Source organism: Lepisosteus oculatus, chromosome 5, assembly GCF_040954835.1.
Source record: "Lepisosteus oculatus isolate fLepOcu1 chromosome 5, fLepOcu1.hap2, whole genome shotgun sequence".
Lineage (NCBI taxonomy): Eukaryota > Metazoa > Chordata > Actinopteri > Semionotiformes > Lepisosteidae > Lepisosteus > Lepisosteus oculatus.
The window spans coordinates 32,115,134-32,142,424 of NC_090700.1; the positions used below are offsets into that span (position 1 = coordinate 32,115,134).

Consider the following 27,291-nt stretch of genomic DNA (forward strand, 5'->3'; position numbering starts at 1 on the left):
TCAAAAGTCTCCAAGGTTATAAGCCTACAAAATAGTTGCAATTAAGATCAATGAAGTTAACAGTTAATACAATAGCCAGTTCTTTCCACAACAACCTTACCACGTGCCTTTAATACACACCCTAACCATCGTAAGATCAGGCAAATATTCTGAATGCTAGAACATAAGGTTACAAAGGGCAGAAAGCCATGCAGTGTTTTCAATTGCTAGAAGCCAAGTGATCCATAGCTCTCTTCCAGACATTTTGTATAAGAAACAAGGGTATAAGCTTCATCCATATGGCTCCTACTACCATTGCTAAAAAGAAAAGACACCCTAGTAACAATTTTAAAATGTACTTTCCATAGCATCCACTTGCATCCTTAAGCTAAAATATTGCTGTTAATAGTGACCTCACATGTATCCCCCACCCAACTAGTTCCCTTCAATTTGGTAAGCAACCCAGCTTGATTATGGGAAGCCTTGATTAGCAGCAATCACACAGGGCTTTGATTTACTGTTGTAGCATTTGTACCATAATTGCTCTGCACCCCAGTGCTCTATTTAACCAAATAATGTTAATACTCACCTCTGGCAAAGGGCTTGATTGTGCCTGGAGGGACACTTCCTAATTTTTAAAGCACTGAAGCCATGATTTTGTGGACTTGAAGTTATTTCTGTGCCAGTTTATTTCAGTAGAGGACTAAGAATAGAAAGTGCTAATCAGAATATTACAGGCGCTTGTAGCTCCAAAAATATCTTACTAGGTTAGTCTCAGGCAGGCTTTATAGACTAAAGAGTATATAGTTGTTTTAGCATTATTACCATCTTAAATACTGTTTGAAAGGTTTGAGGATTATATATAACACAAGCTATACATCATATACTACAGTATAGAAAAAAATATAGCGGTCTTGAAAGGGGAGGCTCCCAAACTAAAAGAGCAGCTCTAGTTTTAATAAGCTTTCTTTACAATGCGAGACATCTCCAGACTTGACAGGGAGAAAATGTCAGATACAAATCAGGATATCACTGGCTAAGAACCCACCTAACACAAAAGCACCCATTATCACTCTGCAGCTCACAACTGGCAACCCACTGAAGCTAAGCAGGTGTAAGCCTGGGCAGTACCTGGATGAGAGACCTCCTCCAAAAAACTAAGGTTGCTGCTGGAAGAGGTGTTAGTGGGGCCAGCAGGGGGTGCTCACCCTGCGGTCCATGTGGGTCCTAATGCTCCAGTATAGTGACGGGGACACTATACTGTAAACAGGCGCCGTCCTTCGGATGAGACGTAAAACCGAGGTCCTGACTCTGTTGTCATTAAAAATCCCAGGGCGTTTCTTGAAACGAGTAGGGGTGTAACCCAGGCGTCCAGGCCAAATTCCCATTGGCCCTTATCAGTCATGGCCTCCTAATAATTATCCCCATCTATGAATTAGCTTCATTACTCTGCTCTCTACTGAGCTATTGATGCGTTGATGCCATTGCATCATCCAGGTGGATGCTGCACACTGGTGGTGGGGAAGGGAATCCCCATTACCTGTAAAGCACTTTGAGCGGAGTGTCCAGAAAAGTGTTATATAAAATGTAAGCAATTATTATTAAAAGCTGTGTCAATTCAGAATTTCAGGTTATCAGTCTCAGTTAAATAAAGAGCTGCAGTAAACGGAAAACACAATTGCCACTTAGAAAAATGTCCACTGCTACAGTGAACGAGTGCCCATCAAATAATTACAACAAAAGCAAAATTACAATAAAGGGTTTTCCTTTACATGGATGAAAGCTTTTATTTTTAAATAGCAAAAATGTTTAGGATGTTAAAAACCTTACAAATATAATGGTTCTTTTAAATCAACATGGAGTTCTTTTATCACAACAACAAACCTTACGATGATGAACCAATAACAGGCAGGTAAAATAGGTCTTGAACTCCTGGAACTGTTGTAGGTAACACTGTAACTTTGCAATAAAGAATTTTTCACATTTTTGATAAATTTCTCCTAGTTTATACAACACTAATGACTGTATATAATGTAAGGAATGTCTGAGGAAAAAAAAAATCTCTGCAGTTATAGCGTGCTTCACTGACTGCAACTAGAACACTTTCATTATTTTAGAATCATTATGTTTTAGAATACCACAATTTGGATTTCATCTGGGCCTTTTATGGTTACAAATCCTGTACTATGTGCTCTTCTGACATTCATACTGAAACTCTGCAAGCTCCAGAGTGCCTTACCTGAGAGTTATTACAGACTGGAGGAGTGACACTCCTTTTGCTAATGTTACTGCAAGCTAGCAGTTGCCTAACAAGTCACAGAAAGCCAATAAGGCCCTTTCTAACTAATGCCCTTCCTGCATTGGTAAACAGTTACCAAGGGACTAGTGTGGCAAGTGTGTAAGCCAATGCTCGCCAATGGAAAACTGCAGTTGCAATGGGAGTCTTGTTCAATTTTTAATTACAGATAAACTGATGACTTCATGAAGATGTTTTTTTTTTTTAATGTGTAATGTCAAACCTTCCTGACTAATAAAACTAAATAAGATCTGATTCTGGCCAGAAAAAAAATATTTGAAACAACAACAACCACTAACGTTTAAGCAGCTCTTCCACATAGACCGAGTTCATACGATATGCAGCCATCCAGCTGGAAGCCATTTGGTAGTGCCTGTGATGGGGATGGGCCATGGCAGCATAATATTCTTCCCAGGCTTGGTAATACGTTTGCCAATATTGCTGATGACTTTGTGCCTGGATCTGTGGCTTGTTTCTAGGTTTTTGGAATGAAACTCCCTCTTGTTGCTTAACGCCATGCGCTTTCTTGGAAAAGCTTCGATTTGGGTCAAAGCCTTTTTTTTTCAGGGGCCGTGCCACACAGGGTGCAGCGGGAGCGCGGTGTTTGAGGAGGGCTCTGGGATAAGATCGGGGCGAGTCGGGACACTCAGGTGAAAACCGAGGCGATCTCTGCAGATTAAGCTCTGCTGATCCAGTCCCTACTACTTTACCCGGCGATGCCAGAACTCCACCCTCCTCCTCTGGCGAAAGGTACCCATCTGTGTCAGTATCTGTGGACACTTCAGAAGAGGAGCTGCTTCTAGGAGAGGCAGCTCTTGGAGTGGAGTTGTGGTCATCTCTTTCAGACATACAGTCTTTAACCAACTCGCTGGGTCCAGCATTTGGTGGGATTTCCAGCTCTTTGGTTTCTACCTGCTGGCCTGGCATGTCACTGTTGGGCCCTCTGTACTGTCGGATGATCTCCACCGATCTACCAGGACCATGGATCATGAAGCTCTCATAGTCAGCCTCTATCTCCTCAAAAGACAAGGGAAGCCAAGCTTCAGCTTTAAAGGAGGGCAATGGGGAGATTTTAGGTAAGGATTCCTGAAGAGCTCTCTGCTCCTGGATGTGAGAGTCGGTTTTCTGGGCAGCATGTAGGGTAGCTGTGTATGTAGACAGGGGGACATTTGGGGCTTTCTCCTGCACAGGAACACCAGCAGGCTTTTTGGGGTCTTTCACATTAACTACATCCACTCCTCTTCCTATGCCAGAATGCCCGGCAGGGACAGTCTTTGCTAAAGGTTTTGGCTTGGGCCTCTCAGTCCTACGAGAGGAAAACGGCATAGCGTCCTTGGGTTTTTCCACCATCTTGTTTTCCCCTTTTGAAAGTGTCCTGAGAGAGGGTGCAGTCTTAAAGTTTTCGATAGTAATGTCCCAGTCTGAGGGCTCTTCCATTAATCCGGGAGGAATGGGATCTGGAATAAGACCAAGCAGGTGATCAGATGTCCGTCAAAGAAGAAACACAAAAAGAGAAAAGGTTATATAAAGGAAAACAAACAAGGCGATTAAGTGCAGTCTTGCATAAAAATGTCCACATATAACCACTGTAAGTATCCATTTTACACCTTGTCTTTCTAAGACCACAAAACCTTTTTCAAATTTAAACATTTTAAGGTATTCACTATCCCCAATATATCAAAACTTTGCAACATGGTTGATTACATATTACAGCATCATGGCACTCTGGGTCAATGCACTGGCTGAAATATTGGGCAGCACTCCGATCGGTTCCTGAAAATGCATCATATTATGACTGACTAATGAATTGTTACCAGCTCATAGCAACTTGAGAAATTGTTAGAATGCTGGATAGCATTAGCAAGTAAACAATGAACCAGATCTAGTTTACCTACAATAATATCACAAACTAAAGCAATCGATACAAGGCAACAAAAAAATACTTAATGAGTGTTATGAGCAAGGCTTTGCATAACAGATACAGTTATACTTAATAATTTACAAGTATCCTGTTTCAGAATACATAAGCCTTACCAGAAAAGGATCCTTACCTATCGCAGGGAATTAAAATGCTCCTCCTAAAAATACACACCTCATAGCGACAGTACACGTTCACCTCACGCAAGCAAGATTATTTTCTTAGTATGTATGTGTACCTGTGTAACAACTTATGTGAACTGCCTAGGTGTATTTGCAAAGTTGCACCTGACTTTAAAAAAAGTCCAAAATCAACCAATTAAATTAATTGTTCTGTCTGAATAATATTTTAAACATCTAAAGTTTACTGTATATGTAATTAAGACTTTTTATCCCCCTGCTGCTTACTTTCAACTTAAATGCTGTCCATGGTCCTGAAACACTGACTAAAACCTGCCTGGGAGGTCTATGTGTGGAGCTAGCCATGGTACCTACATCCATTGCCTAGTCTGGTTGCTGTCCAGTGTACAGATGTACATAACTCCTTATTAAAACAAAATACCTTTTAGGAACAAGTAAATGTTTATGCCATGCTGAAAAGAAAAGAGATGACGTTTCGGCGGTGGAGTGTTCTTCAGATGTGATATACCTAATTCACATAGTTTTAGGTACAGGTATAGCCTGTCACTGCAAGAGTGTCTCTTTCAAACAGATTAGGTATTACTGCACACTTTGGTTACCATCTTAGACACTTAGGAAAATCAGAAAAGTGATGGATGATCAGAAATTGTCACAGGAGTCCATTTGGTCTCATTGGCTTCTAGGTGTAATGGGAACACTTAGAAAATGATCCTTTAGAAGAACCAGTAAAGCCTGCTCCGTGAACGCTCCGTGAACGCTCCGTGAACGCTCCGTGAACGCTCCGTGAACGCTCCGTGAACGCTCCGTGAACACACACAGGCTTTGCAGTCCAGAATCAAAGCAGGGACATTGCAGCTACAATAAAGTAGTTTTATCCACCGCATGACAATGGCACCCAGGAATTAGGAAAGATTTGTAGTTTCTAGCCTATACTTGTTGTCTTTGTACGTGGAAGTGTTAGAGTGTTAATGGGGTCGTGGGGATGCTGGAAATGTGCCACACTACCTGGAAGACAGGACAGGCTGAGGTTGCACTTCTGTGCAATAGCCATCATTTTGTTTTCCTCCTCACCGCGGCAACAGTAGGTCACGGCCAAGCCCTGAGTTCCTGGGACAGAGAGAGATGCTTTTAAGAGGTAGTCATAGCAACACAGAAGTTAGCATCTGCACTGTATATTGAAAGTCCTTTAACTTAGAGATTTCAGACTCTTGGAGGGCCGGAGTGTCATTTCAGGGAAGCTTTCAGTTTCTGAATTGGCCCTAATTATTTTCTTAAAAGGAGCCACACACCTATGAAACACAAAGACTTTTACACACCGAAAGAAAACAGCACTGGAATTGTCTGTCATCAAGTTGTCTCTGCAGTTCCACATGAGAAACCTTTGAATTTAAATGAAAGGAATAAGCTTGCTGTCTGTGAAGAAGCCGCTGCTGAATTCTTACCGAACACAAAACATTTTCTGTTCCACCCTGATAGAGGTGATGCCAAGAAGGCAGAGTGTGAGGAACAGATTAAAAATATATTCTGTAGGTAGCAGTAGAAGGGAAAAAAATTACATTCAGAGTGCTTAATGCAAATATTGGACTTCAGAACAACTGACTTAAGCAGAAGCTTTTAAAAAGGCATAAGTTTTGGGGAAGAATGTCTATTTTCAGCACTGCTGATCCAGAAATAGGCAGCACTCACTCTCTGAAGCTAGCTCAATGTTCAAACTCTTATGTATCCATTACAGACAATGAAATGTAATTCAGCTATAAAAACATCCATGCTATATCTGACCAAAAGTTGTAGCTTGTGTGTCATGAATTTACAGACCTTTTAACTGGACAGTCTGCACTATTTTTTTCCCCAGATAAAACAACTTGAAACAGAAGTGTCACACAAATGTAAATACTGCGTACATAATAAACAGAACAAACAGGGGACCCCAGGGACTGTGTGGTAGTGTAACAAGGCCCATTTGACGCATAACTACACCTTGAGAAACTGTAGGTAGATCATAACCTTGCTTTAAAAGGTGGTGTTTTTTGCACCAAAGAAATGAACAAAAGTAGGCAAAATGAACAGCCTGTGAGAAACACTGCAGGGCACAAATCAAAAGACATACATTAGCACCCAACTTTAAAAAGAATAGGTATGGAAAGTGCATAGATTGATATAGATTAGAGCAAGGCAGCAGAATTTCCTTCTGCAGGGTCTCTGAAATGCGATCTCTCTCTAGGAGAGACACAAAAGAGATGCTAACAAAGACCCAGCTGTCAGCAAGGCCGAGCAAGCCTGCGGTTGTCATAGTTACACACAAAAGAGGCACTACTGCTTTCAGAATTCCAGCTGCTCCTTATGTAACAAGCTCGGCTTTCTGACCTCCACACACGCGCCCAACTCAACATGGACACATGTCAAGCACGAGACATCTCCCAGCCCAAAGGAACAAATAGCTTGCACTTTTCACATTTATCACTTTAAGCAGAAATGCCAAGGTCCTTGTGTGTTGGGGTAAATGTAGCTTTTCTTGATCCAATTCAATTATAAAATGATCTGAATCAGATTTGAAGAGCTGGAATGATAACCCACAGACACACCGGCCCTCCAGGTAGCTCTAACTTAAAGAAAATGTGTCCAAATTCACTACTGTATCAACTGTTGATGGAAATGTGATCATAATCACCTTTCCTGGTTCAACCACCCAGGAGCCCAATGCCGAAGTTAACACCTAAACCCATGAGCATTACAAGAGAAAATGGCTTCATTCTGAGAGAAAGGAAAAAACATCCTTCATATCAGACAAATCCCTATTTGCAGGACTTTGTTGTTCACACACATTTACAATATTCATTCCAAATGAATATAAAAGATCTCAGCAGATCTGCATTACGGGAATATTAAGACCGCACATCCACAGGGAAGCTCAGGTTTAAATTTGTTTCAATCATTCGTCACTCCTCCTACGATTCCAATTCGAGCTACGGCGCAGGACCGTGCTCATGAACTTCTATGGCAGACGCAATGGAGCGGTCGTTTCAGGAAATGTGCTTCAGTAAGTGGACCGTTACCAAAGCGCCCTGCTCTGCCAATCCGGTGCATGTACGTCTCCCACTCTTGCGGCACGTCCAAGTTGATCACCAGGTTGACCTTCTCAGCGTCGATCCCCCTGGAGGTCTACAGACAAAGCGAGAGGAGAGAGAGTCTTTTACGATCATCCTCCCCACGCAGGGCTGCCAAACAATTAATGGGACCTCAGCAGAAGAGCAGCAGCTCTTCAGTTAGACTACAGCCTACTTCACAGGAAACCTACTTCAGTAATTCTTGGCTGGAAGTGCAGCGGACAATCAGAATCACACGCTCAGAAAAAAGGCGATCATATTTTACTTCTGGTGAACATAGCTGATCACAGCCCCTGTCCACAGTGCCACTGTGTGAAGTGAAAACATCCCCTCAATTTGATTTACTCCATGGTAGGCTGCTAGAATCGCTATGCTCGTCAATCAAATAAGAGGAGGTGGATGATGCAAGGCGGCACAGAGCAGTCCTGCAAAGAGATGCCCAGGTCCTGGTGAGGTGGGGTAAATGTTGGCTTTCTTGGTCCAATTACAATTTTAAAACAATCTGAAATCAGATTTGAAGAGCTGGAATAACCCACAGACATGCTGGCTCTTGAAGGGCATCTTGCTGAACAGCTCGGATATGTGCTGCACCTTCTCCTCAAAGATCTTGTGTGCAAGGGGGTGGGAGCTGACCACTTTATAGAACTGCTTCAGCCCTGAAGAACAGGCACATTGGGAAGAGGTTGCTGGGACTGCCCGACAATGGTTTTGGAATGCCGTTTTTCTCTGCATTTTGAAAGTTCCTAATGCAATCTTGTTCTCCATTAGTTTGAAATTATTTAATTTGTTACTAAAAAGGGCCATTTTCTGGAGAACACGCAAGAAAACACACAAAGTGCATCCACCCGTAATGCTCTGAATTTGATCGTTTTCAGGAAGTACAGCCCCCGTCACTCTCTAGTGTTACCATGAATGGGTGTTTAGAAACAATCACTGCATAGGCATATACAAGGATTCTTCCACACTTGGTACAATGGCTATTTATTTTTTTTTGCAAGGCTGTGCCCAGCTTTCAGTTATTCCAAAACGTCTCTCTAAATTTAGATTGAACCTCAGGTTCTATACTGACCTTTGAAAAGGCAGCCAAGTTCTAAGATTCCATCAGTGGGAAAACAAAAAGACAGGTGAAGGTGGAAATTATGTCTTGTGATTAGTATGTTTTTAAGCAGAAAGCAATGTATTTTAAGTGACATTGTACTTTTGTGTTCAAAGATGAGAATGAATAGAAATCCTCTGAAAGCAGTGTGTGCCTGACTTTTCAGGCAGCCACAATACCCATACACAAAAATATACAGTACACTTTCAAGCAACAAGAAGGACTTCAGAGTAGGCATACCACTGTTGGTATGCACCTGATGTAATTATTCAAGGTGACTCGTTAATGTCTGCAGTCCTCGACTGCCTTACCTGAATTAATATTGGGCATTACAAGTTGGCAGTCATCCCGTATCTGTGAAACCACTGGGCAGATTCACAGATTAAAGCATAAGGTGGCAATATTCCCCAATCTATTTCACTAGTACTCAGATGCTATTTGCTAAGTTTTAAAAGGGACATGTATAATTGGATCAATATTTTCCTTGGATTCATTTAGTTTTTAACGCAGAACAGCTTGGTAACCAGTGACTCTTTGTCTGAAAAGTGCAAATATTTGCCCGAGTTGAATAGAGATTTCACCTGCTTGTGAAATAAGAAGATGTAGAGTGCCTTTAGTCTATTTTTACACAGGACTAAAACCTTATATTACTGCATCACTCCACTGGCTCAGTAAACACTGTTCCGTTGTCGTGCACAATATTTTAGCTTGTGTTATTCTTATTTTACACAGGGCAAGACTCTCCCCTGGAGTTTTACACAGGACTGACAGATGGCTGCAATGTGTGCCTATAATAAGATCCGATTCTCTATCCTTCAACACTAGAGAAGTCTGCAATCTACAAGTTGGAATTGAAACTTGTTTATATTGTATAGAGTTAAAGAATGCTTAAATGCTTTTGTGCCCAAGGTCACAACACCATCCTTCTGTGTAAGTGTCACCCTCAGGTCCTGGGTGCTCTGTTTAAATCTGACATTGTAAACACAGTAAAGCCCCTTCTGGCACTTAAAAAAAATCAAATAAAGATGACCTGACCGGTTCAGAATCAAAGATGCGATTGTATTGTGAGCTCCAAGACATTCATTGTAAATAGAGATCAGTCTGGATGAGCTTCAGAGGGAATAAATGAAACCCCCACATGAAAGAGCACGAACGCTAGCTATAAGCAGGGTATCACTATTAATGAACACCTGGTTATATCTCAGGTGACTGAAATGTTTTTAGCCATGTTAAATAGAATATGAGGCTGATAATCACTTACTGATAGCAGCAAGTGAGGCATAGCTCTCTACACTCTGTAAGCCATAGTTTTTTGTATTATTTACATGTATCATATCTATAATAATAAACTGTATTCTTGCATTTTTTAGGCCATGCATACACCCCACACACACAGGAGTCACTTACCAGATCTGTGGAGATCAGGACCCGACACTGATACTGCTTGAGCTGGGCCATGGCCTCCAGTCGCTGGTCCTGACTCAAACTGCCTGCCAGAAGGAATCAGACACAGACGCCAGCAGTTTCTCTCTCACCCTTGACTCCCACTATCCCTCCCTCTACCTCCACTTTCTTATCGCGACATTTCAGCCAAAGAAAACCGCCAGAGAGAAAATAACTTCTGTTATATCTACAACTCAAGACAATGATACACTTTATAAAGGTGGACTGAAATTAATTCAGGTGTGAAAGAGCTCGTATTTCTTTCCGATTATGCCTCTCTCCAGTACAGGGGCTCAGACACAGATCAGCTACCATGAAAGCTCAGTGTGTTCTTAGAGACACAGGATTTTTATGATTAAAAGGCTGCTAATTGGAAGGAACGAGATTTCTTCTGCCTTCAGGCTACCAGTATTGATAGGGACCTCTAAGGAAATGTCTCCAAGCAAGTTTTACAAAGTCTTTAAAATGGTTTAATGAACAGCACTGGGTCCAACAGTACAGGCTTTAAACAATAAAGCCCAACATTTTAGCAAAGAAAATCAAAAAGCTGCCTTAAGGGCTTGCCATGAATTTAAATGGCCAAGAAACAGGCCTCTTCTCCTCCACAACCCTTACCCCTAGATGTACTGTAGTAAATCCAGCAAGGGGAAACATCAGTCCACCTCAGTACAAAATACTGCCTCATTTTCCTTACAAAAATGCCCAGAATGTTGTGCCTTGTTGTGTCCTATCGCATCCAGTCCTTTTTGTTAAACCATTTTAAGCACCTCCAGAAAACTTACTTGGAGTCATTTGCCTGCGAGATCCCTATCAGTACCGTTAGTCCGAGGGCAGAAGAAACTTCCTTCCGAGTTGCATTTTTTAAAAAATTGTAACAGACAATGAATGCCAGCGAGAGAGAATTCACTTAAAGAACTCTCAAGTCATGCCTTTGAAACAATATAAAACCCACTTAGAATGCAGAAAGGCACAGCACCAGTGTTCCACCATTAGAGGAGAGACTGGCTGGCACGCTCAGTCCCTTCCCCAGTCTCTCACCCACCTGAAATGCATACAGCAGGGAGGCCCTTTGATGTGAGGATATCAGCCAAGTGTTGGGCCCTGAGGAGGGACAAAAACACTTGAGAGATTAAAGGCTTCAAAAAGACAGAGGCAGCTTTCATATCAGACTCACAAGAAAGAGCACAGAAAAACAAAACAATACACTCCAATGTCAATACACTCCAATGAAGTGTAACCAGCATGCGCTGCTCTTGAGCCACATGTATGAAGTGTACGGCGTTATCCATTTATGTCTCATTTTTCCCCATGTAAGTCACGTCAGAACAAAATCTCACTCACAGTGATAACCTGCAGAACCGATTAAACATTGACTGGGACACACCAAGTGAAATATCTTGCTCAAGGATATCAAGAGCAGAGTTCCATCAAGGATTTCGACCCCCATCCAGTTCAGCGCTGAGCTGTAACCACTACAGCCTGCGATACAGTACAGAGAATAATATTTTCTAACAATTCCTTAGACTTATGTAGCGCTTTTCTGGATACTCCACTCAAAGCACTTTACAAGTAATGGGGACTCCCCTCCTCCACCTCCAGTGTGCAGCCCCACCTGGAAGATGCGATAGCAGCCATAGTGCGCCAGCACCCTCACCACACATCAGCTATCAGTGGAGAGGAGAACAGAGTGATGAAGCCAGTTCATAGATGGGGATTATTAAGAGACCATAACTGGTCAAGGCCAGTGGGAAATTTGGCCAGGATACCAGGGGTAACACCCCTACTCTTTTCAAAAAGTGCCCTGGGATTTTTAATGATCACAGAGAATCAGAACCTCAACTGGACCTATGGAGAACCAGTAATGAATCACACCTCGGCAGAACTTCCTTATTGGATCCTTCCTACTCTATTTATGCTTATACACCTTTTCATGCTTAAATAATTTTCAGCCCTAGTTCTGAAAAGGCTCCTCAAATCTGCAGGTGAGCAAGCTGAAGTGGGGGAAATTAATCATTGTGACACAGGACAGTCTTTTTTACCCAAATTGTTTCATCAGATATTTTCGGTCATACTCTGAAATCTGTTTAAAGGGCAGGAAAAAACCTAAACCATCTCTGTTGTAGCTGTTGGGGCCCAAGCTTCTTTTAAGAAGTTAGACAAGATCAGACACAAAAAGTATGCAGGTTTCGCACAAAACCCCCAATAACAGCTCATTTAAGATTTGCAATCAAAGTAAGGGATACAAGGCTTCAGTAAATAAGTGAATTGAATAGTACAGTCTTTTTTCAGCCTAGATTACATTTCTCAGTTGCCACAACAGTTTTTAAAGAGATAGTAGAAGGGATTCCGAAAACACCATCACTATGCGCTACACTGCTCACATCATACAAACACATAATGGTTCTTATTTTGGGGGAGGTGAGAGTCCACCCTCTTGTCCTCCTCTGATCCCAGCACACCATACCTGCTGTGCAGATTGGAGAAGACCAGGGCCTGGTTGAAGGGGATCTTGCTGAACAGCTCGAACAGGTGCTGCACCTTCTCCTCGAAGATCTTGTGTGCAAGGGGGTGGGAGCTGACCACTTTATAGAACTGCTTCAGCCCTGAGGAACAGGCACATTGGAGGAGGTTACTGGGACTGCCCGACAATGGTTTTGGAATGACGCTTTTCTCTGCATTTTGAAAGTTCCTAAGCTTATTTTGTCCTCTGTGATATAGTTTTACTTAAAGGAAGGGACACTTTAGATTGTTGGGGTGGGGGGGGCATTGTTAAGGTCTCAAAAATTAAATTTCTATTTTTTAACATACACAGTTATCTCTCAAAGCACTTAGACCTAAACATCACATCTTAACACTCCACTCCGTATGCTGTTAGCTGCTGGCACCCCAAAGCTGTAGTTCTATTTTCTCCACAGAAAGCAACAAGAAGATAATGAACTCAAATAAATTTCAAGGTGATGCCATGTTCAAGGGTATCCCAATTTAATAATAATAATAATAATTTCTTACACTTTTATAGCGCTTTTCTGGACATTCCACTCAAAGTGCTTTACAGGTAATGGGGACTCCCCTCCACCACCACCTGGATGATGCGACGGCAGCCATAGTGCGCCAGAACGCTCACCACATATCAGCTATCAGTGGAGAGGAGAGCAGAGTAATGTAGCCAATTCATAGATGGGGATTATTAGGAGGCCATGATAGGTAAGGGCCAATGGGAAATTTGGCCAGGGCACCGGGGTTACACCCCTACTCTTTTCGAGAAACGCCCTGGGATTTTTAATGACCACAGAGAGTCAGGACCTCGGTTTTACGTCTCATCCGAAGGATGGCACCTGTTTACAGTATAGTGTCCCCGTCATTATACTGGGGCATTAGGACCCACATGGACCGCAGGGTGAGCGCCCCACTAACACCTCTTCCAGCAGCAACCTTAGTTTTTCCCGGGAGGTCTCCCATCCAGGCACTGCCCAGGCTCACACCTGCTTAGCTTCAGTGGGTTACCAGTTGTGAGTTGCAGGGTGATATGGCTGCTGGCTAATTTGTTAAAGAATGGTCCTAAATGAGCTCCTTATGTAGATTGGTTAAATAAGCCTGGGCTCTAACGGGAGTAACGTCACAATGCCAAGTCCACAACAGCCACTTGCTTGATTAGCTAGAAGCCTGCCTGATTATTCACTTCAACGGGAAACACAGTTAATCAGCTATCCTGCACGTCTTCAAGCTGTTTGAAGAAATCAGCTTTAACCTTCTTCTGACCATTTAATTTGTACCCCACAGTCATGCTGAAGAGAATTAGCTCCCTGGCAGGGTCACAAGGGGAAATTAAGAGCAGGCAATTTCAGGAATCAGGAAATGCCATTACAGAGAGAGTGGCAGGTGTTTAGAACAATCTCATTCAGGTTAGGGAAGCCAATCTCCTATGATCACATCGTGGTATCCATGATGTAGAAGAAACCATACGAGCCCCCTTCTAACGGATGCACTAGTGCCAGCTTGCAAGATAAGAGCACAGAACAAGACTCACCTATCAGTGCAGGATCCATGGGGTTCAGCCTGACAAAGGTGGGGTCTCTCATGTATTGTTTCAAGTGCTGAGCCAGCGACTCTGGGTAAGTGGCAGAGAGCGCCAACATTTGCTTGTTGACGGGGAGGGAGGAGTAGATCCAGCTGATAAGAGAACAGGGGCAGGATAGAGGGGAAAAGAAGGGGACAAAAATCAGGAAACAAGATTTTCTTCAACTACATAAGAATCTGGTTTGGAATAAAATTAGCCTTTTTTATGTCTTTAGTCTTTATCATCATATCCTGAACTTTTTCCCCCCCTACTTTGGGACTGAATCCCATTTGTTGAAGTAACCAAGAACGTAAGTGGTTACAGACTTACTGAATAAATAAAGGGTTATCCATTAAAAAGGTAATTTGGCCACAGTTATTTTGAGCCCAGCTTGAACAAGATACAGTAGGACAAGGGCTACGCAGGAAAAGAGGTGCTGCCACCCCTCCTAGGGCTCCCCAGAACCCCCAACTCGTACTTGATTTGGTCCTGGAAGCTGCCCTCCTCCAGCAGTTTGTCAGCCTCATCCAAGACAAAAAGGCGGATGCTGGCCGTAGAGAGATAGCCCATCTCAATCAGCTGCTTTATACGACCTGCAAACCACACAAGAGTCTCTAATAAACAGGCTGTTCAGGCAGAGAGCTCCCACAATGCTCCTGGAGATCTATCAAGCTTTACAGCAGCCTCAGACCACGATCAGCTTTACAAATCAAACCCAGAATTGGTACAGTTGAGTAATTTACAACACCACTGGAATGAAAACCAGATGCCCCCAAGGCTACAGACTCCCAAAGGAAAACAACAAGTACAAAGTTTGTTCTTTAAATTTATTTTAATTTACATAAAGACAGGTTGATTAAACATGTTTGGAACAAACTGGGGCCTAAGCATCAATTAGGCTTTAATGTCAGGATGGACTAAAAGCAAAAACACTGTTACTAATTTGTGTCCTGGAGCTTTTACTTTTGGGACACATTTGGATCGCTGGAAACCATTAATAAATAAGTTCCTGAACGGGAATGGTTACAAAATCAAAACAGGGTTTTGCGAGTAAACAAGGAGGATGAAAAATAAACAACAGTAATTAAGTATACTGTAACAAAAGCACAACACATTTTTGCCTCAGGTTCAACAAGTTGTAACTGCTCCTCTAAGCTGCAGCTTCAAATCAAAATACAAATAATAGCACATGGGCTCCTTATATTAGCAAATAAAAGCCTTCAGTAGGAGTATAGGCTGGATCCTATAATCTTGAAATCTCTTGCTCTCATCCCAGATTCTTGTTAGCCAGCTGTGACCATGATTTCCCAATGCCTGTGTCCAGAAGGGATTGGGAAATTATCTAAGGAGTTTCAGACTCTAGTGAGGGAAGAGAAAACAATGCAGCTGGATGGCACTACTGTCACCTTTGGGACTCACAATACAAATACATGGATCGGGCATCACTGCTATGCCACACAATAACATTCAACCTCCTAAGCTTGATAATTGCTCCCTTATTTCTGACTTAACAGCTCCTGCATGATCAATTGATGATGAAGACGCACAGGAGGGAACGACATTGCAACAGACTACTCCCACAACAATACAATCTCAACACAACAACACAATGTTAGTTGTTCCGCTTACATCCAATTGGTTGAATGTCATTATGCACACCAGACACTACACAGTTCTGAGACTCACCTATCAGCACAGGGCTCATACTAATTCTGAAACTCATTCAGCTTTTCAAGAGCTAAAAGCAAATTTAAAAAATTACTTCAAGTAGAAAATTAAAATAAACTACCCTGCGAATAAGCACTGGGCAGATCAGTTACTGGCCATGATTAGTACTGGTTACTAAAGGCTCAGCTGCAGACAGGGGGAGTCCTCAGAATTTGGAGCTTCCCCAGGGGACCAGGACTGAAATCCATGATGTCCCTTTCTCCATAGTTTTGCAATAAACTGGTGTCAGGTTCAGAGGGAGAATGACAGAAAGCTTAAAAACAAGAGGAGCCCATTGGCACATCCTGCAGTCATGTCAGACTGATTCTGGTGTGCTGTGATCCTTGACAGGATAAGCAGTTTTCCGATGGATGTTTATTTAGCACTGGTGTAAGGAGAGGTGAGGATCAACAGAAAACGAAATGCCAGTGGTTAATGTGTTCTGACCAGAGGCTTACAACCCTGAGAATCTAAGCAGTGCCCACACTTTCCTTACTGACCTGGAGAGCCCACAGCAATGTGGCACTTCTTCAGCCTGCTCTTGTCCAGACTGACTGGGGTGCCCCCGATGAACACGTGGCACTCCAGGCCTTCCATGGCAGCGCCGACTGTTGTGACGACCGAGTGGATCTGCACCGCAATCTCACGGGTTGGGGCCAGAACGAGCACCTGCCAAAAGAGCGAGACGCTGAGGCAGACTGAGCAAAACAAACCTGTAGTCCTTGGGGCTCAAAAAATAATAAAAATCCCTGCTCGTGCAATTCTGTTTAACCCAGAATGAAATTTAGTCTTTGCAATTTACTATCGCGGTGAATCTACAATCACACACTTGTTATTTGTCAACATTGTATTTAAAAAACTTTTATAGTACTGGTGACAGAGACAGCCAGGCTGCTGTGACATGAGAGCGACATGAAAATGTCCATTTTAGATTTGTACATATTGCTCTAGTAATGACAGACCCTTGCCAGGAGTTCTATAACTGTTTAACTTAAGTCACATTAATGAGGGACAGGCTTGCCACACAAAAGCAGTTTGCAGGTTTGCAACCTTTAAAGTATCTGCTGTATGCCAGGATCTCACCTGTGTGGACACATTCTTCAGGATCAGAGAGTCTAGGGCAATGGTGGAGAACACACAGGTCTTCCCAGTGCCAGATTTGGCCTGAACAATAAGATCTGGAAAAAGACAAATTCCAATTAAGACCACATGGGGGAGCCTCACACCACAAATACTTTTGGAAACATAATTCTACTGCATATGAAAAAAAAACGAGTAGGTAGCCGTGTCAGCATGCGTAGGCTGCAAAGGAAAAGGTAAAGGTTTATTCTGCGCTGAAAGAACAAGAAAAGAGATACCAGGCTTCCGGATTTTTTATGAAAAAGCTGGAAGCATTTTACCTCCCTAAATAATATTTTCTATTATGTCTTCTTCCTGCATCTACCATTTCGGATAACCCAATAATATCATATGCTCACTAAAAGTCTTTATAAATGACACTTGTGATAATACTTTGGGTTTCCCAACTGATCTAACCAGTACAGGTGATCACTGAGAGAGCACGTTAAGCCCTATGACCCGGACATGATAAACACCATCAGGATTCCTCAGGCACTGATACACAACTGGCAGAGCATCGCTGGGGTAGGACAGGTGTGACAAGTACAGTGCTCCCTGAGCCAGCTGGGATTTGATTCCAGACAGCCGGAGGCATGTGTCCACACAGCACCACTGCCTAGACAGCAGACAACTCCACCACAGGAGAATTCTACACAACACCAGTGACAAGTGAAGCTCTACTCTACCCCTGCCCAGGCCCAGGGCCACAGCACTACAATCTAGCCAGCAGAGAACCCCACTTCAGCAGAATTCGACATGGTCTGGATTTCAGAGAGAGTTGACATCCACTGCGTAGTGGTAGTTATAGCACAATAAAAAAATGTGTTTGTCATAATTGCAAAAGTACCATTATACTTCTTTTATCTTGTGCAGTTGAGAGCTACTAACCTCTTTGTAAAGACCATGTAAAAGGGTCATTTAAAATGGGCATATAAATTATTCACACACCACTGAAAAATAAAAAGATCTCGTAACTGCAAGCCAAAGCCAACTGATTTTGGATAAGAGACATTATGAAGATGTCTGAAATCAAAGCTCCTACAATTGGATGCACGTTGTTGTATAATTCATACCGTGGCTAATACGAAAGGTTTGGGGCACGTTTATGTTTGACAGGAGAAGAAAACTGAAGCAGCACAGCATTATATCAAAGACAAAATTAACATTACAGATAAATAGAGGCTTTTCCCATCACAGTAGGTGTGGTTCCATATTTAAGTCACGGTCGTCCATCGGTTCAGAGATTACAGGTTTTTTTTGGTTTGTTTTTATATTACACTGGTTTATATGGCGTTAGCCGTACCGAGAGCACATGTCTCAATTATGAGAGCAGACTTGCCAGCCACGCCTCCCACTTTCCCAAATATAGAGAAATGTAGCTTCCGAGGTAAACGGAATTGTTTATTCATGGCATCTGTAATAAACATTATTTTCATTACCAACAATACTGCACATTTAATTCACACCTGATTTTTTAATCTATCTTGTATCTTGTAATGGGTACACACCGCAGTGTGCTATAATCGTTTACGAATATGATTAATTATTTCCAGAAATTGCTTATCTTAATGTTAACGAAGATAACAGAGTGTCTATTACACTACAGGAAGCACCACTTTAATTAAAGAGATTTTATCTTTAGGCTGCAAAGTGCAAATCGCAGTTCACATTTAAATCCAACCCAAAACGTTCGTAAGAATAGCGATCCTACCGAGCCCACAGCGACCGAGCGGGATGGCTTTCAGCTGGATCGGGGAGGGTTTCTGGAAACCCGCGGCAGCCAGTCCATCGAGGACAGGCTGGGACAGCAACAACGAGCTGAAATCAATACCCTCTGCGAGCAAGACATCTTCAGTCCGCCTCCTGGTTTGAATATCATGTGCAGCCTTCTTCATAGATGCTGCCATTTTGAACCCAAATATCGCGTTCTTTCCGCTTATTGAACGATGAAACTTTATTCGTTACTTTAGGCTCTATGCTGCTCACACGCTCAGTTTCACTTGAGTACTATCAGCACCTTGGACAGGACAACGCAATTCTGAAACACATCGTAGACTGCTTTCAATCAACTCTAAATCCTTGGGAAAGATAATGTTACCCGCCAAGAACACTGACTCTTTAGCTTTGACTTCCAAAAACCTGGTGCGTTGCTTGAATGGTTTTCTTTTTCATCGCCTGTTTTACACCTTAAGGAAATTTGCAATTTAGCCGCTACGGGGCAGTATTTGAACGTCTAAAGTACACATGCTGTTAATAAACTTTCATTGGTATTCGAATTTCTGACATTTCTGACAAAAATATAGACGATCGTGAGGATGACGAATACAAGCCTGATCTGTCATTAGCTACCAAACTTTAAGACTACCAGCAAATCCAAAAAGGTCAACATATAGTAGCAGTAGTAATAAAAGTTATAAAAAGAGTATAAAGCTAAGTTACATTTAGTAATTTAAATGAAAATTTGTCATTTCAATTAAAAGTCCATCTCAGTGAATTGCAAATACAGCCAATATTTTGTAATGTTAAACAGTGAAAACATCTCAAGTAGTGCATGCAGTTAGACTGACAAATCCCTAATTTACTTACCATCACCAGATCAAAGGTCAACCACACTCCACCACTATACAGCTGCTAAGGTACTGAAATCCTATGTTTTAAACAAGAAACATTAGACTTGAACCCACTTCCCACTGATTTATTGCATTGGTTAAAGAATCACTAAGCTGCTGTTGTGTTTTTGTGGTTTCTAGGGGGCACCCAGGCACTCTTTCATGTTCTAGAGTGCCTGATACATCTCTTACTATAGCATGCATGGTGGCAGATCAGTAACTCAGATCAAAATAAGACTTTAATCCTGTATGAGTGAAGGACCTCATAACGTATGAATTGCAAGTTAAATGCTGCTGCTGCATAATCTGTACAAAGTCAGAAATATACAGTGAACTTGAGGTCCAAATCTTGTACTTGATTAAGCCAATGAGAGTAATCAAGGGATCAAACTGGACTGCAGGTTACTAGGCAGTGGGGCACAAAATAGCTGACACACATCATGCAAGACTGTTCCCATCTGTGACAAGATATGTAACAGGAAGGATGTAGTCTTGTCTCTGTTCACTCCTCCTTAACACACAAACACAAACATCCAGAGTAACCCTTGATTTGGATATGAATGGAATGGCTTTCCCATACAAAGCCTGTAAGTGTGAAGATATGTACAGTATCTGACCAAAGTCTGGTGCAAATTTTAATGGGTGGATCAGGAGGATGAGATCAGACAGACATGACTCCCCTTACCCGAAACATCCCCTCAAACCTAAATGATGGAAAATTACAAGAGCTGATGAGTGTGCAAGCTTTATCATTGAAACAAGCATCACCAAACCCCTGAATTAACAAAGTACAAGCATGTTCATCATTACTCTCTGTATTGTGAATGGAAGCTGCCAGCTATAATTAAAAGTAATTACCTACGCACGACAAAGAATAATGGAGAAAAACTGAAAGGGTGAGTTCTTTCCCTCTCACTCGCCTCCCAATTTGCAGTCTTGTGTTTTTAAAAGCGGTAGAGGAATGTAGGGCTGACCAGAAGTAAATTAGATCTGTGTACACCAGAGCAATGATACTCATGTCTCTCTTCTCGTCCACACTATTCTAAGACATGCAGCTGGCATTCGTTCACACAAGTGTCCACAGATCTAAGGCCTCGTTTGCAGTCATTTTGAACAGTTAGGAAGCTACACTGACAGCCAACGGAGAGAAGGAAAGCAGGCAGACACAGCTCCCTGTTTTTTCCAGCCATCCAATTTCTAACTCTATTATAAAATACGGAGTCGCTGGCCAGATGGAGGCTATCTCAGCAAGCATCAGGGGCAAGGCAGCTTACACTCTGTAAGGGAAACCAGTCCTTCACAGGGCACACACCAACACATGTACACCATGGCCTAGTTTCCCAGAAGCCAATTCATGAAACAGTATGTTTTTTGACTGTGGGAGGAAATTGGAGCACCTGGAGGAAACCCACACAAACACAGGGCAAACCTCCAGACTCATGCATGCAGATAACACCCCAGAACCTGAATTAAATCCAGGGCTCCAATGCTGTTAGGCAGCAATGCTAACCACTGCAGCACTGTGTTGCCATTCATGGGGCCAATACTGGGGAAATTAAGCAGGAAGGAAGGGTGGTGGTGTTGTATAGGCTGCTGTATTAAGTGGTGAACCAATGGATTTCAGAACAATGTGTAACACAAATTTCATTTCTTGGAGTTTTTGGAGAGAATGACTTGCTTCTCAACTTTAGGACACTAGATGTGAAACAATTATCTTCTCTTCATCTTTGGCCCTCGTTTGAACCTGGCAGGAGAACGCAAAAAGTTGGGGATTAAGAAAATGAAACATTTGCTATGTTCAGTATTTCAAAGCAACACTAATCTGCTTCCCCTGCCACACTTTTCCTGTGCAATAGGCCTTCGTGGAAGTTTCAGAAAATTATTCTGTGAAATGACAGCTTAGCATGCCAAATAATTTCAGATAAGAATAAAGAATTCACACTTAGTTTGTAACAGTGTAACAAAGGGTAAATGTTTCAGTAAAGTGCACGGAATCTGAACTGAATATTTGTTAAAATTCCATCGTAAAAAATAACACCTTCAATGGTAACTATAATTCAATGGTTTTCTTGGAAAGAAAGCAAGAAGAATAAGTATCCTCCCTTTCCTATTTCTTATTTCATAAGCTTTTTTTTGCTTTTCCAGGCTCTTTTTTCTGTGTCGTACTAAGAAGTACAAATGTATTGTCACTAAAATCATAATGCAAAACCTTTATATGAAATTCCAGCTGAGATACCATATTCAACCCTCCTTTGTCTGCAAAATTGGACCTTTGTTCCACATCAAACATCACCAAGCTTTGATCAGAAAGTTCCTACCTAAATGAGCGGTTCTGTGTTGCGCACTCCTTGTTAAGCCTTAGAGTACATTATCCTTTGCATTTGGATAATTTCCTGCCTCTGCTCTGGTTTGAACAGTGGCACAAGACACAGGACGGCAACATCAGACATCTCTCACACTGTGCGCTGCTCTCCCCAAACAGATTGCTTTGCTGCTCATCGGATGTTTAATTAATGCATTTCCAGCCTCTGCTTTTGGGCCCGGTTTCGGAATCTCTGCCCCATCCACGGCTGCATGCACCTGGGATATCCAAACAAGCAACGCTCTTGAATATTCAATTGAGACAAGCATTCATTTACATGGATTTGGGTCAGATAACGGGAAAGGAGACGAGTTCAAAAATGTGTTTGATTTTTCAGCTACTTTCTGATGTCAAATAGTCATTGTGTGTTTTCTGGAATTTGTTTTCTTTTTTATCCTTGTCACTCTAGAGAGAATACAATTTGAATTTGAGATATTTAGCCGTATAACAGCATTAGATAGTGGAAGAAATGTTCAACCTTTGTGGCTATGGTGCTAAGATATAGTATGCTTTCCCAGTGAGTTCTAAATGATTGTTAACATTAAACATTAGAACTCTTTTATCATATTAATAAACCCATTTTTGATGGGTTAGGCTGTGATTTGCAAAACCTGCAGTAGCAGTCTAAATGACAATGCAACTTTTTGCTAGGAACGTTCTAGGGATTTGCACACACAAAAAAATCACTTTGGGTGTTTTAAAAGACAAAGAAAAAAACACACAAGCCCTTAAAATAGCACACATCAATAAACTCCATGTGAGAATGTGCACTTTATTCACTCATCACCAAATACCTAATAAAGGTCTCTCAATGGGTACAGGTCTGAAATTGGTCTTGTCAAGTCTGGTGTCCCTCAGGGCTCAATACTGGGCCCCTTGCTCTTCAGCATTTACATGTTCCCACTTGGTCAGCTTTTAAGATCACATGGCCTCAGCTTTCATTTTTACGCTGACGATACTCAAATATACATCCATACCAAACCCGACACTGATGTGGCTGTCTCTATTCTATCTAATTGCATCTCTGACATAAACATTTGGATGACTCAAAACTTCCTTCATCTTAACTGTGACAAGACTGAAGTCATGCTTATTGGTACCCCCCATCAACTTCGTAAAGCCAGTCCTGTAACCCTGTCTGTAGATGGCTCTGTACTTGAGCTCCAATCAAAATTGAAAAACCTTGGGGTTATATTCGATTCTGGCTTAACATTCGACCCACATGTACAGCATACTGTCAAAAAATCTTTTTTTCACCTTAGAAATATCGCAAGACTACGCCCTATGCTATCATTAACTGTGGCTGAAAAGCTGATCAACATATTTGTATTCTCTCGAATTGACTACTGCAATGCTCTGCTCCCTGGGGTATCTAAATCTACTCTGAACAAGCTGCAGTATGTCCAAAATTCAGCAGCCAGAATCCTGACCAGATCTAGTGCAAGTGTTCACATTACTCCTATCCTGGAGTCCTTGCACTGGCTTCCGGTCAAATTCCGCGTAGACTTTAAAATCCTCATGCTCACCTACAAGGCTTTACATGGCTTGGCACCTCAATACCTGTCTGAACTTTTATCGCCCTACTCCCCACCTCGCAACCTCCGCTCTTCAAATTCTGCCCTCCTTACTGTCCCCCAAGCCCGTCTACATTGTATGGGCGACAGGGCCTTCTCCTGCTATGCCCCCAAGCTCTGGAACTCCTTGCCCAAGGATATTAGAGAGTCACCTTCTCTAAACTCCTTCAAATCCAGACTCAAAACCCTCCTTTTCAGAAAAGCCTTTACTTAACTGCTTCCATTCTTCACCCCTCTGCTCTTCTTAATACCATCTTCCACGGTCTCCTCTATTGTTATTGTTGTATTGTTGTAATTATAATTGTGTCCTGTCTTGTGAAATTTTCTTATTTATTGTTGTAGTCTTCTTGTTTATTGTTATTGTCATCCTGTAAAGCGCTTTGAGAAGCCACCTTTAAAGGCGCTATATAAAATAAAGTTTTTTATTATTATTATTATTATTATAAAGAGTTTATGTCCAGCCAGTCTGTTCACAGGAATTAAAGGTCCTTTTGGCGGCCTCTAGTGTAAAATTTGTTATAATTGCAGTCCCTTGTTAGGCCTGCAATAGTCTGGCTTTAGTATGCGACCAGATTTTCCCACCTCATCTTTGACGAATACCCAAGACCTCTCTTCTCCTTCCCATGTACTGGGAACTCATCAGATTTAATTCTGGAGTCTGGATATGAGAGTAGCTGTTTTGGGATTTTAAACACATTGATATTCAATATGCAAAAAATAGACTACCAACAGTTTTGCTGAATATTTTATGAATAAGAAATTGTGTAATTCTCCATTTCAGATAAAACAAGATAACTGTATTTTAGAGTTTAGTTTTATAAAAACAAAGTTTTTCTCCGAAGCAAACTCTGTACACAAGGCAGCTGCTCCGAGCTTCAGCAATGCTTTATGTTTGTTGATTATGAATTAACATTCTAAAAGTACATATACATACAGTATAAAGTATTTAAACAATAGACATATATTAATAATAACTTATATGTATTTTTGCTTTTATCATTTTTGAAATTACATCACAGTTAATATAATCAGTATTCAGTTTTAAAATACAAAGTCAAAGTTTTTCCTCAGGCGTAGGAAAGTCTCCCTGGTTAAGTTAGGTCAAAAATCAGGCTGGCTGTGTTATGGTGTTTAACTCCCCATGAATTCATGGACTGATGAAATCTAATGTAATTACACTGATATTTACAGCAAGAAACAGAACAGCCACTTCATTAGCAACACAAACCAGGCCCCTGGGGGGGGTAAAAATTTCCATAGCTCCCACAGCACATGATGCCCTGATGCTTAACCCTTCCTGAACTAAGCTGCTTTCAAGCAGCAGAAGTCTCCCCCAATGCTTCTGAGGTAGATATCACAGTCAATCCACAGTGAAGTTTGATAAAACATGTTGAAGGTCCAAGCACGAAAAGGCTTAAGGTGCAGCCTGCAGCTGAAAGTGACTTTTTAATATGCAATACTGCAAAAGCATTGGAAAGCTCCCAAAAATACTGTACAAAATATACCTCGATAAACTGATGTTAAATAGTGGTTAATGCATTTATTTTGGACTGAGGCTCTGCCATATTCAAAGAGACAGATTTAAGAGAGAGAATTCAAACCAAGCACAACGTGAACTGTGTAAAGCACATCTGTGCGTGGTAATTTCACATTCTGCGTAAAGAGCCATCATTAACTGTTTGCAAAACATCTCTCATTACGTTTTATCCAGGGTAAAACAGAAAAGGCATTAACAAAAAGTCATAAATCAGACCTCTGTATCCCCATTAGTTCCTTTCTCCCGCACTGTACAAAGCATGTGTGTTTCTTTTTCTGGGTATCACACAGCAGGGTCTGGAAGACAGACGGGTGCCGCAGATGCAGTCAGATACAGGACTGACATTAAAAGGAAGAAAATAACGACTACCTTGGTTACTACACAAACCTGTGAAGTTTTATCCTTAACATAATGCTTGTTTGTTTTAGCATCCTTAACAACAAGTTACCATGGAGCTGTTTCCAGGAATATGTACAACCAATGTTTTCCGTACAGGTGCAGCAAACCACTGAGCTCAAAGGAGAGCCTCACTGAATTGAACTAAATTAACTTTTATTGCCCCAAAAGGAATTTGTCTGGCACATCAATACCTCAGAAATGTATACCACAATAATACATTGTATTATTACAAAATGGCAATAATACAATACAACAACGGTACAATATCATAATATAAAACAACATTCAACAACATCTTTCAGACAGAACTTCTCCAGTATCATAGGATTTGGCTCAGCCTTTTTGTTTTGTTTTAAACAGTTTAAAAACAGTTAAGCAGTAAATTATCTTGACACCAATTATAAGAAAGATTTGTCTCCTGTCTGCAATTGTTTTCATCATCATTCAAATGTCCAATCAAGGCAACATCATTCACAAACTTAATAATCGAACAGTTGTTATAGTGGTTACACATCATTAGTGTACAATGTGAAAATCCTGTGCAGGTGCTGAGCCTTCTCACACATACTGTCGCCAATCAGTACGAACATTATACAGTGTATCCACTGAATGAATAAGTGTATGATGTACTCTCATATACAAAGACCTCCCTACTAATCTGTTTGCCTGAATAGTGTTGACTAAAAGTCAGCAAACATATGTGCACCTAGGATGATGGAGTTTCTAAATGCTTGTACTCTTTATTTAACAAGGTCAGTCGCATTGTGTAGGTCACCAAACCCAGTTGAGGCATGCATGTCACCAGCTCTGGGGCCTTTAGTTCCACTAAAGAAGCAAAGAAGACAAGTTCTAATATACTGCCAGAGCCTTGGTAAACCCAGGGTGATTCTTCGGCCTCACTGACATTACCAATAATGACTTCTCCACCAGTGTTTACTGCAATCCCCTATACAGCAAAAGTAATAAGTACATTGACAACGATTACAAAATTGTTAGGATGAATTAGACTTGCCCTTTAGTGAAGTACTGTATTACTGCAAAGCCTTCAGAAAAACATCCAGTCCAAACATGGAGTTTTATTATTTCTATCCAGTAGAAAGCTGTCACTAAACAACACTAACTGGCTCTGATCCACTTTTTATGCCTTTACTTTACCAGGAATGTTGATTGAGACCAAATATCATTTTCGATTTCTGCTTTATTGCTCCGACACTCTGTCTCAGAACTCACTTTTCTACTTAAGCTTTTAATTATTTGTAATTTATGGTTTTGATTTGTGCATGCCTCTCTCGTGTGTTTGATTGTTTTATTGTACTGTGCCTTGAGATGCCATCCAATAAAAGGTGCTGAATATAACAAGGATGATTAGCTCTAATGACAACCTGGAGATTTACTAGATCAGCTCGAGTGAAGTGCTTTGTTCAGGGCTACAACAGCAGCACCATCCCTCCCCGAAGCTGAACCCATGACCCTCAACGCTGGTAGATAAAGCATGACCAACTATTCCACTCTGCTTCCGTTAAATCATTGTGGGGTCCTACTGTTTTAAGCTAAAACTTCACAACTTCAGTATCCCCATGGTGAAAACACTGTCGTCACACTTACAGGCCTGAGAAAGTGTCCCGTTAGCTCATCCCTAAAACTGCCCTCGGGCCAAATCACCAAATAGCTTAGTGAGGCTCTGGCTCTGTTTGTGGAGCCTTGGGTCTCCCAGACAGAAGAGTGTCACTCTGGTTCAATGCCCACTGTCCCAGCAGTGCAATTCAGACAGAATCCACGCAGCTGTGTGCAATGACTCCACATTAACAGACCCCCTCTGAAGCAATGCTTTGTCATGATGAAGAGACCAATTGACTGTCTGATTCAAAGTCCTTTTTGCCATTGAGGTATTTGCCCTGGAGTGAAAAAACCTGGGGTAGTCATACATATGCAGAATACCGCAATTCTCACA

At 41.6% G+C, this 27,291-nt stretch overlaps 1 protein-coding gene across 1 annotated transcript; it reads right to left on the reverse strand.

The window, feature by feature from the left end:
- Positions 1-1,738: 1,738 nt before the first annotated feature.
- On the reverse strand, positions 1,739-18,779 carry ddx20 (DEAD (Asp-Glu-Ala-Asp) box polypeptide 20). Its single transcript, XM_006628367.3, has 11 exons — positions 18,571-18,779; positions 16,824-16,918; positions 16,241-16,409; positions 14,512-14,626; positions 14,004-14,146; positions 12,441-12,579; positions 11,019-11,077; positions 9,941-10,023; positions 7,387-7,492; positions 5,339-5,440; positions 1,739-3,732 (listed from the first exon to the last, which is right to left on the reverse strand). The coding sequence occupies exons 1-11, from the start codon at positions 18,764-18,766 to the stop codon at positions 2,570-2,572; spliced, it is 2,370 nt and encodes a 789-aa protein (XP_006628430.2). The 5' UTR covers positions 18,767-18,779; the 3' UTR covers positions 1,739-2,569.
- Positions 18,780-27,291: the final 8,512 nt, after the last annotated feature.